Below are 13,309 nucleotides of genomic sequence, written 5' to 3' on the forward strand. Positions count from 1 at the left end.
GAGCAAGAGAGAGAACATATAAACATTCTTTCTCTCATCCGCTCTCTCTCGCACTTTTTTCCCGCTTCACTCAGCATGCAAGCCTTGTGCTTTACACTGGGAAGAGGGGGGAGGGGCGGTAGTTACACTCGCAGTAGCACAGGAACAGAGCAGGAGGGAGAGACAGAGAAAGAGCCAGGGACAACAACGTCACATTAGAAAGGTATATAATCATCCACAACTATTTTCAGTTGCAGATGATAAAGGATTCAGAAAGTTTATTCATGCAGGTCCATATGACAGAGAATATGCATGTTCTTTTTGTTTTCATATTATAATTTATATTTAATTGTGTTGTGGTTTGCAGTGTTTTGTGTTCTTTTCACTTTAAATTTGTGAAAGGAAAAAGCTGAAAATTTAAATAGTTAAAACTTGAAATGTGAATAGTTGATTTTTGTATTATATGATTTATTTATTACATTTTATGTGGAGTGAATAAATAAAAGTATATTTACGGTGGCCCCTAGAGACAAAGCACATACAAACTTCAAATCACGTACGAACTCTGAAGCATGTACAAACTCCAAAACACGTAAAAACACGTACAAACTCCAAAACACGTAAAAACTCCAAAACACGTAAAAACACGTACAAACTCCGAAGCACGTAAAAACTCAAGCATATAAAAACTCAGAAGCACATAAAAACTCAAAACACGTACAAAAGAACAACAGAAGTGCTCCAGGATGCTGGGCGCAGTGTTGAGCCTTTGTTATCTTGTGGCTACACAAGCCAGCAAGTACCAATGACCGGATTTGGTGTGTGGTAATAACAGGTAAATGAACTTTTTTTAAAATTATTTGAATATATATATGAGTGCCTGTGTATAAATACACAAACAATACACACATGCTTTCAATTGTGTAATTTAAGTGATCTAGTAGCTCTGCTTTGGAAGTTCAGTTCATGCTAGAAATGTGTTTTGGAGTTTGTACGTGTTTTGTCTCTAGGGGCCACCGCATATATTTATATATAAACATATATAAATAAAACCACTTGTTTTTACGTTAGTAATTCCTTTTGTGCATAATTTTATATTATTGTTAATAATAAATCAATTAAAGCAACAAAACAACCGTTAAAGCTGTTTCGGAGCCGAAAGAGCCGGCTCTTTTTAGTGAGCCGAACCGAAAGAGCCGGTTTTCTAAAAAGAGCCGGAAATCCCATCACACAATGAAAAGACAACATATGAAAATAAAAAAGAAAGAAAACAGGCAAAAAGTTAGAAGAAACAGTCTACTACATGTCTACTTTTTAATGCACAGGTACGATACAAAGTCTGCATTTTGCTAATTATTCTAAATATTCCTAACTATTTAAACATTTTTCAGTATCCTGCACTGTTTTTTGCCCTTCCACAATCATTTGAATTAAAAATTAAAAGAGCAGGAGTGTTAAAATTAATAATAAAAGGAATTTGTTGGCTTTTTCAAAAGGTACAAATAAAATATTGTTGATAGACCTGCCCCCTTTATTAGCTACAAAATAAAACATTAAGCCTTGATCTGTTCTGTTATTCTTCTTTTCAAAAGAAAAACATTTCTAGCCTTCCAGTGTTCTAAAAAAATTAAAAACAAACGCAAATATAAGATTATTAGAATTTTTAAAATATAAATGCTTAACATTGGAAAATACTATAACTGTTAACTATGGTACAGAACTTAACAAAATGTCATTAAAAATTATAAATACTGATAACAAAGGAACTGTACATTTTATTCAAATTATTCACACTGACTTTTTTGAATCTGCACAATTTGCTTCCCCTTTATTTTAACATTAACTTTGACTATTGCCTCCTCTAGTTCCTTATCAAAGGGACTCCACAGCTCACTGTCAATGTGTACAGGCTTTGTCAAACGAGCAGTAGTGACAAGAAAGTCTGCAGAAGTCCTGCCGGGCTCTCACCTTCGACCCCACCGTCCGGCTCTGCCCGTGGGCTTGTCTTCCTCAGCCTGCAGCCCTTCCTGATCTCGGCCAGCAGGTTGTCGACGGTGCATCCTTCGTCCCAATTGGCCATGTCTGTCCTAACTGCAGCACAGACACACGTTCCCCTGTGAGCTTAGCGCACGTGTCACAAACAACAGGTGAAAGCTGTCACTGCATCACCTGACAGCCTCACAGGTACAGCAGCATTTAATCTTTACAAACTTTCTTCTCGTCCTGATGCTGTCACATCATTTCCTTTAAATATTCAGCTGCTGATAAACTGTTGCAGAAAAATGTTGCTGATGTCAGCTATTGATTCTCGACCTGTCCGTCACCGGCCCTTCACATGTCTCACCTGTTCTCCACTTGCACTTGACCTGTCCTTCACCTGCCACACCTGGAGAGACAGGTGAGGGACACCTGTCTCTCCATTTAAGGAGGGAGGATTTAAGGTGAAATAATGGTGTCTGACTTGCTGATCTTTCTGGTGGGGGCTTCTTCTCTCAGTTTCCTCCCTTCCTCCAACCTCTTCCTCCTCTTCTCCTGCTCCCTGTGACCTTCGTTCTCCTGATCGAAGAATAAAAGGAACACACAGTTCAAACTTCAGCAGGCTAACCGGCCCCCCAGAGAGGGCGGAGCTTAACATTTACAGGGAAACAGGACTAATGTGTGGCAGCTACCACACTTTGTCACGGTTCAAGTCAGAGCCGATTGGCTGGCTGAGACATAGTTTAAATGACACATGCAAACGTGCGGCAGGGTATGAGTCCTGCAGACTGAGCCGCACTGCGATTGGCGCTGACCTTGAGGGTTCGAAGGAAGAGGTCTCTGAATGCCTTGATGGTGCTGAAGAGCTCTTCGAGGGAGAAGCTGTCAATGAGATGTCCTCACTAAGATAATAAAACGAGTGTGTGTGTGCACACGTGTGGTATCCCATGATTCCATGCTGTAAGTTCAGAGCCTGTGAGAACAGGCTGGGCGGGGACGATAAGATCTGCAGCGTCTGAGGTTCAGCTGTTTGTTATGGTGTATCTGCAGTTACGCCCTGATGGTACACAGACCACGTCGTCGTTGCTCTCACCTGGCAGCGAGGAGCTGTGGTGGAGCTTTGTGAGCTCTCTGCTGACTTAGGTAGTCAGCCAGTGGCTTTCAGTTTGAGCTGTTCTGCTTGTCATGTTAGCCTTGAAACTAAGTGAAACTGACTCGCACTTCCTTTTGCTAACGTCCTGCCGATAAAGCTTTTCAAACCGACCCAAATGGCCTGCTCATGTCTCCCCATCCAGCTCATGCGACATCTGTTGGTTCGTCCATCAAGCAGGTAAACATGCCCCTCTAAACAAATGAAATCAGCCAAGAGAGCCTCTGAAAGTGACCTGGACCTACAGCAACATTTAACTGTTTATATGACTGAGCGCCAACTGTCCTGACTGCCATCGTGAGGCAGAGTTCAGATTACTTAAACTGATCTCATGAAATCACAAATCACCTCAGAGGAGACCGAGAAGGAAGGGAAAAAAGGAAAAAAGGAAGGACAGGAAGGAAATAAGGAGAGAGGAGGAAGTGGACGAGGACATGAGCATACCTTGTAGTTGTCGAGTGCATCGAAGACGAGGTGGTGTCCCCGAGGGTCGAAGACGGCAAGAGCAGCCAGCAGCTGGAACAGCTGCATCTTCACCATGACATTGGACGTGTCGAGAGCTGAGGGCATATAGGAGGAGGTGGAGTTACCGCTTTCATAAGTAATGACTCTGAGTCGTCATCTTCACCTCACAGGTACACCGGCTACCTGCTTAGCTTAGGCTGGAACAGCCACCTGAGTCTACCTGTTGCTCAGGGTAGCGTGTAAATATGATTTTAAGGTGGTTTTAAGGCAGATCTGCTTCATTCTAACTTTCTGGTCCTCCACCCACCTTGAGCCAGCATCCTGATGTAGCCCTCGTTGTCCAGGATGAAATGCAGCCCTGCGGACGAGTTCATGATGGTCCGGACACAGCTGACGCAGGTGAGCTGCAGCAGAGCATCGGCGATGTGGGCGCAGCCGCGGCCCGACAGAGCCTCCAGCGCCTCCAGCAGGAGGTCCAAACCCTGTAGTTCAAGGAACTGCACCATCCATGACTGATTACTCACCTCCAGCCGCCGCTGCAGACCCGAGTAGTTCACCACTGTGGGAACCTGGAGGGGCAGAGTGACCATCGGTCAGAGCTGTGAGACGCCCTCTCCTTCCCCTGCAGGACTCCTGAGGTTCTGCTTCTTTCCTACCTGCAGCAGTCGGATGCAGAGCTCGGGGTCAGCGTTCTCCAGATTGGCCTCCACCTTGCCGTCAGTGACTGTGGCGGGGCCTCTGGTCAACTGGTCCTTTACCGCCCCCCATTTGGTACTGGTTGCCATGATGACAGGCTAAAGGTTTTACCGATGTTTGAGCTGACGAGGGTTAAAACAGATACAGGTAATCAATCACAAACAATCAATGACATCATCATCTTTTTAACGTCCATGACAAGCAGACCTGACACAAGCGATGACATCACGCCCGTGTCAGCCTGCCTCGGGCTCACAGTTTCACATTCATTAACACATCTCTGAGTCACAAACTGAGCTCCTCCAGTGGACGCCTTTATCTGCTCAGGAGGTCAGAGTCCTTTACTGTGATTGGACTCCATTTGGCTTTAGTTGTGTCATAAATTATTATTTGAATTATGTTCCTGACTGACAGCTCGAGTACACTTCTGATGTGGACCAGTTTTAACTTGGTTTTATTCAGCTCCGAATCAAAGCTCCAAATCACAACAACAGTCACCTTGAGATGCTGTACTGTCTTTGTACTCTCAACAACCATATGAGTAAGAAGTTTTGTGACAGTGGCAAGGAAAACCTCAATTTTAACAGGAAGAAACCTCCAGCAGAGCCAGGCTCAGACCAGTTTGGGAGAGGGAAGGAAGACAGGACAAAGGCACTCTGTGGAATGCATGAATAACAAGAAACAGAGAAAAAGAAGAAGAATGCAGTGAATCAGGCTGAAGGATCAGCTGATTAACAGACTGATAATAAAGCACATGATTGGCTCCAGTAACAGAAAAATAAACACGAAGCGCTCACAGCTATCGTGGCTGTGATTTGGAAAGTGAATGAATCAGACTGAAGGCTACGTGAATCCTGCACTCAGTGTGTTGCAGAGTCTTCATCAGTGAAGAAGAGTGACTGCACGTCACAGCGTGGTGGGTGAAATATGTCAGCTATGTGGTATTTCTGGTATTCAGTGCGTGTGCATGTCCTGACAGCTGAGCACGCTCGCCACATTAACGCGCCGCTGTGAGAAAACCTGAACTTTAAACTTGAAAGGTGGAGTAGGTCAGTCACATGGTCAAAGGGTGTTTCCAGAGGCCTGGATTCAAATCTCCCCCGGGGCATTTGAATCCCCCCCCCATCCAGCCAGCCTTCCTGCGTCAGTAAAGCTTCAGAATATTAAACACAACCATGAAACTTTCAGACTCACTGCAACATGGTCCTAATAAAGTGAGCACTGACTGTGTAAACCAGCAGAAACACAGGCAGGAAATTCACCTGTAAAGGTGTGTGTGGGTGTGTGTGTGAGTGAAGACAGACTGACTGGGGGGAGAAATTCCTTCTCAGCAGATGAGCTCAGGATAAAGACTCTTCCTCTTTTTGGACAGATGCTTCATCGCTTGGTTAAACTGTGGCCTCCTCCTCACGCCCAGCAGCAGAACTTTAACCACGGAAACAAATGCTCCTCATCAGCAGCAGCAGGTTTCAGTCTTCAGAGAAGGACCAGCAAACAAACTCAGCACTAGTTGTTCCAGTATCGGGAAAAACTGAGGGATGATCCTTTAAACCTGAAGCTCAGGTGTTTGTCATCATTTAACAACTTAAACAGACCTTTCACTGTACACATGCGCATATCTGTCAGTGGTACACCCTCACAGAAGAACAAATGCATTGATCTCAGTGCTGATGGATCAATACAGTGATTGGATAAGAGCAGACCCGCATGCTCCGATTCAAAGGTTCAAAAGTTTAAACACAGTTGTGGCTAAAAACCGCTGACAGGTCGAGCTGTGCCTGCCAAACCGGACTCCCTTCAAAATTAATCGAATTTAGTGTCTGAGCTTCAGTTCACTCGGTGCTGTGGTGGGTTCGGCTCAGCAACACCGGCCGGAGGACGGAGCAGCTTCAGCCGCTCCGCTGCTCCCACAGGTACAGGTGTATTTCACCGGGAACAGAAGAAGCTCATCACACAAACTTACCTGGAATCTGTCACTTGTGTCAAGCCGGCCTCCAATTCGAGACTTGCAGTCAAGCCAGCCTCCAGTTTGTTTTACGTTCCCTGTGTATTCAAAGTATTACGGAATGGATGTGGAAACCGGATTTCAAAATAAAAGCCAACTTCGAGTGAATTAACAGGTATGTTAAGAACATAATAACATATAATTTAGGCTTTTTTTTTCCCTTTTTCTTTTTTTTCAAACTCTAATGTTAGATCTATATGATAGTGATGGCCCGCTTGAAGCTGACGCTCCGGAGCGTGTGTCGAAAAAAACAACACACTGGTTCAGAAGCACTGTGTCGAGGCTTGCTTCGTTTGGCAAAAGTCACGTGACCAGTGACGTCCGAAGCTTCATTACGCACGTAACTGCTTCGGTACCTGATTCAAACGGATATAAGGAAGTGAATCATCCACGGGATTCGTGGAGTGTGTTGATGGTGACATAGAGCGAAGAGGTGATCATTCCACTGACAGATATGGAGCCAGCGAGGAAGAGAGGACGTTCTGGCGTGTGGGAATATTTTGAGTTGATTTTGCTCAATTCATTTTATCTGCCGAAGTGAAAAACCTGAAATGTCCAAAATCATGTTTTCATAATGTAAATCTCATTACAGCATATGACTTTAGGAACACTTCCATGTGAATTAAAGCTGATGAAGACTACAACAATGTATTTGACACTATACGTACATTACATTGCTACACAGTTTAGAAAATCATTTTGTTTATTGTTTTTAGGTGATAGTCTGCAGGACCCAGGAATACCTGCATATCTACCAGCTTGCAGTGCAGTTCCTGCACTCCACAGCCTCTTCTGTTCCATGCAAGTGGATTTTCTCCAAGGCAGGAGAAACTATTTCTAAGAAAAGAAACAGACTCAGCCAGCGCACAGTAACACTAATCCTCTTTTTAAATGTAAATTACAAAAGGGCTACCTGACATAGATCATGTTTTTACTTTGCAAGTTCTTGATTAGGGGTGGGTTTTGATTATTGCCTTTCTGATTACAATCCATGCTAAATTGGATAAATTTATATTGATTCATTACAATCCTGTGTCGATTTGTAAATTAACGTTATTATGCCTGAAACGCCAGCATCTCAGGTTAAACCTCACAACATGTCGTCAAACACCATACAGCTAAAACAGTACCTGGGAGCAGGTTTACGGATTCTGCATACAAACGTAAACACAGAGCGCGGACCCGACGCGTCAGAGTCAGATTTTGGTGCGTCGTCGGGTCCGCGCTGTGTTTGCCTCTTTTTTTTTTTTCGCTGGCTTCTGCAGCTGCAGGTTTCATAACTCTCTGTTTACATCTCTAATTAAGTCTCACATGTGTCAGCTTTCTTTTAATAGATACGAAATTATGGATATATACTGATAGATGACCAGAATTGTAATATTTCTGACTGAGGCAAAACTTTCAAGATTCCAATCAAATTGAATCGGATCCTGTATCGAATCAAAATGATTCTACAAATCAGTAACGATGCAGCCGTACTCAGCCCCTAAGCATTTTCCCTTTCCAGTTCACAATCAATCCCACCCCTAGGTCAAAAATATGTATAGGACAATTGGCCTCATCTAATATTTTGTATGAACCTGTCCAGCTGTCCAGTGATTAAATGACAAGTAGATGGAGGCAGGACTTCACAGCAGGGGCATACTCCATAATGTGCTGTGCAGTCTCATATGTATATTGTATATGTTGCTCACTTATTGTATTTACCAACATAAAGGAGTTATGAGCAAAGAAAGGCCACACCATAGTGCATGTTTAAATAGGGAAAGTTTATTGATCAAAATGTATTACGCAAATACGCATTACATTTTTTTCAGCCCCCCAATCGAGAAAACAAAACCAATTACATGTTCAAAGCAACGGAACGGTGGCCCAATATCAGAGAGAACTCCACTCTTGAGTGAGCAGTGATGATTGAGTGTGCGTGTTAGTCCCCATAGGGAAATAGTTCCTCTGCATTTAACCCATTCACCCAGTGAATTTTTTATTGAGCAGTCCGTTTTATTTTGCAGATTCAAGCTGCTCTTCAAAATATTCGCCACCAGATGTCACCGGAGAGGACTGTGTTGAAAAGCTTCGAGTAATGAACCATTTTTCAATACAAGCTTCAGTGCTTCGGAAAGCTTCATTTGGCCATCACTACTATATGACACAGCCTTGTACCCTAATTGTGCCCTGTCACTATCAAGGCCATCTTATTTTGCCTTCCAAAATAAAAGCCTTTTCAAATTGTCCATATACGACCTACTCTTTTAACGATTTCAAAATGCTCTTAAATGAAAAATTCATGTTTCAACAGGATAATTCCACTTTAGATCAACAGTATACAGCCCCACAGTGATACCATATCAATATCAAGTCATTCTGATTTTGACTTCCAAAGTAAAAGCCTTTGACGATGTCAAAGTAAAAGCAGGAGTGACTAAAACAAGCTCTCTTCAATTATTTTGGGATGTTATTTACTTATCAATTGTGAAAAAATTGCTCTGAATAAACAGAGAAGCAAAAACGCTCATGAACTGGCGTGGAGAAAGACGTGTCTGTGTGAACAGGGAAAAAGCTGAACGTGGCGCGGCGCTTCCACGTGCAGTGTCTACCGTCACGAGTAAAAAGACTGCAACATTAACATTAGCATTGGAGGCTAAATAGAATTTTCGACACATCTCCTCCTCTATTAAAGCTCGTTTTCAGCAACCGAACACCAAGAAACATCAAGAAAACCTCACTGCGCCGATAGAATACCGTGAATTTTATATAAGTTTGAATAACTTACCGTTTGTGTAAAATACTCCAATGAGTACGGCAGGCATCCACCACGGTGTAACCAGCAGAAGCACATGGAAAATCGGCCCGGCAGAGCAAACTATTAATTGATCCACGGGTTTACCTGGGCAGAAGCCCAGGGGCCTGCCAAGTTAAATAACTCTCTTCAGAGTTCATTTGCTTGGACTTGAATAACACTGTTTAATAACTCCAACACTGAACACTATTTGAATCAGAATGTGTTAAAATGACACTTTGAGAGTGGAAATCAACTCTAACATCTTTAACCCTGAAATTTTAACACTCCAGTTTTTGCTGTGTATATTGTTTGATAGTTGGAGTCAGGCGAGTGTTGTTGTAGACTTTAAGTCGCTGTGCGAGTTAATATTGCTGGAGGAGTTTAAGAACTGTTTTCCTGAGCAGACAGTGATGTACCTGAGCATGCAGAAGGTGGCCACGTTACAAGAGGCAGCTGTCCTGGCTGAGGAGTTTGCCCTAACGCATAAGGCAGTGGAACAAATAGAATAGTGCTATTGTAAATTGTGTGAGAACATGATTGTGACTGTCCTGAGTGAAGTATTGCAAACTGTGGAAAGAGTGATTTTGAATGTTCTGAGTGAAGTATTTTGCAAGTGTCAGAGGCATAAAGTGAGACATGAGTAAGAAAGGGAATAGGAAGTGAAGCTGGGGTAACAGAGAGACAGACTGACAAGGGTGCAGACAGTAAACTGGATAGCAGAGGGTGATACTGCAGGTCACCAGCTGCCCCTAGGGGACACAAAATAAATAAAGTAGAATGAAAAAATATGAAATAATACTAAAAACCCTTTTAGTATTATTACATTTTTTTTGGTGGGCCAGACCCTAAAAGACCCTAAAACAGAAAAAGTCCAGTTTCCTGTTTTTGAAAAAAAAAGAGAAACCAAACACTCTTTATAGATAAACAATAATAAAGGTATAAATAAAGAATAAGAATAAATAAGTAACAATTAATGAAACTGAATGCATTCTGAGAATTATGAAAGATAATTCTTGAAAAATGCCTTAAACGTTAAAGGGAGCAGTTGCACATTAAACAGCATGGTGGATGGAGAATCACAAGCTGGGAAGTTCACCTGCAATATCACTGTGTCTGAGTGGACTCAGAAAGACTGTCTGAGTTTGAAATTTGCCACAGATGGAGTAAAGTTTCAACAGAAGAGACTGAAAAACAAGACAAGGCTGAAGAAAAACTGTAAAAAAAAAAAGTATCACTGATAATGCACATCCCATACGGAAAAGAAATAGAACAAACTTATAAGTCTTGCATAAGATGTGGCCTACTTCATATAGTGAATCATATAAGTGGCCACTAATGAAAGTGGCCACTTTCTCATTACTTTCATATATTGTTTTAGTAAGCATCCAAAACATACAAGTTTCATTTATATAATTTTTCAAGGGATCTTGTATCTGTTTTCACTCTTGTATGCTTTTCATACATGTTTCACACAAGACAGATACAAACTTTATAAGATTTATATCTATCTTTTCCGTATGGGATGTCACAGCCATGAACTGCTGCGGGATGTGGGAGAGAAAGACAGCAGCAGACAGGAGGAAGAAGATAACAAGGAGGGAGAAGAGAACATAGAGGAACAATGAATACTGTTTTTAGTGTGGGGACACGTGAAAATCAGGTTAAGGAAAACCAGGAAAAAACTGAGGCCGACTGACTTGGTGTGGAGGTTGAGAAAGGGTCAGAATATTGCAACATGTTTGATCTGGCTAATGTATTTTTCAGTAAAAAACATGTAATCCTGGCAGTTAGCTTTGGGTCACGGAGCCCCGCAGCGGACATGGGAGAAAAAAAAAATTAGGGAGAAAAAAAAAATAATTAGGGAGAAAAAAAAATTAAGACGGACTTTTGCGAGAGCTCGCAAAAGTTTTAGCCGCATTCTTCCGAGGCCGCCAGCTCGAAGCCGACCGGGAGGTCGAGGCACGATGTGCCGGGAAAGCGGTGTTCCTCCCGGCTGTAGTAGGTCTCGACCTCCCGTTAGCTTCGAGCTAGTGAGTGTCAGATCTCCACTTTTGCAAATATGTGATGTCTTGTAAACCGAGCAGGTATCTGACGTTTACACAACTACATTCACGCCTCAAAAGATCTTAAGAGTGTATTTTGTGACCCAGAAAGAGTAATATTACAACTAAGTAGCGGCCGCCATTGTTGGAGTTTTGCGAGATCTCGCAAAACAAACTCGGGATCTCGCAAAAGTCCGTCTTAATTTTTTTTTTTTCTCCCTAATTTTTTTTTTTCTCCCTAATTTTTTTTTTCTCCCATGTCCCCTGCGGGGCTCCGTATTGGGTTGCTTTCTCTTTCCAGGCAAAAAATTATACTCAGCCATGGCCTAAACCAGTCCCTAAGATTTTTTACAGTGCACTTAAAGAAAACTTGTCAGGTTTAATCCCTATGGAGAGATCAACATTTTTGGATACGCAAATTTAATAATCTGTCCTTTTTAGCAGGCCTGCAAGATTAAAACTAAAGTGCTATAAAATATCCTACCTAGAGCAGTTGCAAGGTTAACCCCCTTCATTAGGCTTTGGAGAAAAATGTACCTCTCTGGGACCAAAAGTTCATCTGGACGTAGCGTTTTCAGTGGGAGAAACGTTTTGTCACTTATCCAAGTGACTTCTTCAGTCTCAGCTGACTGCAGGTTTCCCCAATCTTCATGCTCATGACCATTGATAAATGGTCAGGAGAATTTTGATATTACATGGTTATTACTTTGGTAGTTGCATAGTAATAACTTAGAAATTACCGCATTATTACCCTGTTGTTTCCCCCTTGTTATCCTACTATTCACCTTTATTACCAAGCTGTAATAGAAAGTGCTACCATGTATAATTTCAATATCCAATAAGCAATCTGTTTAAGGTCTTTCTATACATATTTCTGTATGTTCATTTTGTAGTACAAGTAAATTATTATATATATCTTAGAGGTTGCTTTAGGTGGCTGATAACCCCAGAGATGAGCAATCCTTAGAATAATTAAATTTATATCCATAATCACATATTGTGTATGCTACCGTTGTATATAGTGTATTATCTTCTTTCTTTTTTATTTGTCTGTATTTTTCTTCTGCTATCTGTACACACAAATTTCCCCAACGTGTGATCAATGAAGTCGTATCTTATCTTATCTTAGAGACTTGATGAGACTGCCGAACACAACCTATCACATGAGACTGCAAACTTATCAGTAAAGTTGTTATTAATATTAGTAATATTATTGCAAGATATATAATACAATAATGATGGTAAGTTTAACAAAAAGTGAAAAATCCAGTTGACTATAAACCCAGATAATTATACAGAAAACCTTTAAAATATTGAAGAAAACAATGCACTGCAGAGCAGCAAAAAGAGCAACAACAATTCTTTGTACCTTTGTTAAATTCTTAAGCATTTAATAATAATGTTTCCCTTGAAATGTATGCAATTCATCTGTACAAAACCTCTATCCATATGACCAGCTGGTGTGTTTGTTCAGTCCAGTTATTTACAATAATATTCGAATATAGTGGTGGTGTAGAAACTTCATTACTAAATTAACTGTAATCAGCCAGCAAGCACAACCTCAGTACTAAAATGGTTATTGTATCGCAATATACAATTTTATACAAAAAATAAAAAATAAAAAAAATAAAAAAAATATATATATATAGTAAATACAACATTAATTGGAAATCTAAAACCAGAGCCACTTCAGCTGAGAGCAGTACTGCTCAGATTCTTGGTATTTATCTGTTGGTTGATGGCAACACTAAATAATATTTGTAAAGGATGCTGTTTGATTATTTTCTCTGTTCTATCTACATTTGACTCACTTTGACTGCATCAGCTGTCCTTTCCGTGTTACCATCAGTTACAGTGATAATCAGCTGCTACATCTGATACAGTGATGTTCATAATACAGCAGCACAGACAGACTAGCAGCTTGTCTATGCATCCTTTTTGCATGAAAAGGAACAAAATCAAGTCCACAAAAGGACAAAGCAGAAACAAGATTGAAACTGGAATGAAAAGACAGAATAAATTTATATCTGCTAAAAAATCTAAAATTGGAAAAATCAGTGTGGGAAGAATCATGACAAAGTAGTTAAAGAACAACAGAACCAAAGTTCCCAGACTTCTTCGTTTGTCTTCAGTGGGCACTGAGGTGGCAGCAGGCAGGGCTGTGAAAGTCCAGGCTAAGCAGAAGATGGACATAGGGGCAGGAAGGAGGGCAT

At 41.3% G+C, this 13,309-nt stretch overlaps 1 protein-coding gene across 1 annotated transcript; it reads right to left on the reverse strand.

The window, feature by feature from the left end:
* Nucleotides 1-3,225: 3,225 nt before the first annotated feature.
* LOC309720127 (inverted formin-2-like) lies at nt 3,226-9,914 on the reverse strand. Its single transcript, XM_082556718.1, has 4 exons — nt 9,046-9,914; nt 4,228-4,389; nt 3,879-4,140; nt 3,226-3,666 (listed from the first exon to the last, which is right to left on the reverse strand). The coding sequence occupies exons 2-4, from the start codon at nt 4,354-4,356 to the stop codon at nt 3,425-3,427; spliced, it is 633 nt and encodes a 210-aa protein (XP_082412844.1). The 5' UTR covers nt 4,357-4,389; nt 9,046-9,914; the 3' UTR covers nt 3,226-3,424.
* Nucleotides 9,915-13,309: the final 3,395 nt, after the last annotated feature.

Source organism: Aulonocara stuartgranti (assembly GCF_965226115.1).
Source record: "Aulonocara stuartgranti genome assembly, chromosome: 13".
NCBI classification, from domain to species: domain Eukaryota; kingdom Metazoa; phylum Chordata; class Actinopteri; order Cichliformes; family Cichlidae; genus Aulonocara; species Aulonocara stuartgranti.

Bases quoted from the DNA above. Each gene is read 5' to 3' on its own strand.
- LOC309720127 (XM_082556718.1), bottom strand. From the start codon at position 4,356: ATGGCAACCAGTACCAAATGGGGGGCGGTAAAGGACCAGTTGACCAGA. The intron at 4,141-4,227 runs GTAGGAAAGAAG...CTGCCCCTCCAG, and splicing joins TCTGCATCCGACTGCTGCAG to GTTCCCACAGTGGTGAACTA. The intron at 3,667-3,878 runs GTGGGTGGAGGA...ATATGCCCTCAG, and splicing joins CATCAGGATGCTGGCTCAAG to CTCTCGACACGTCCAATGTC.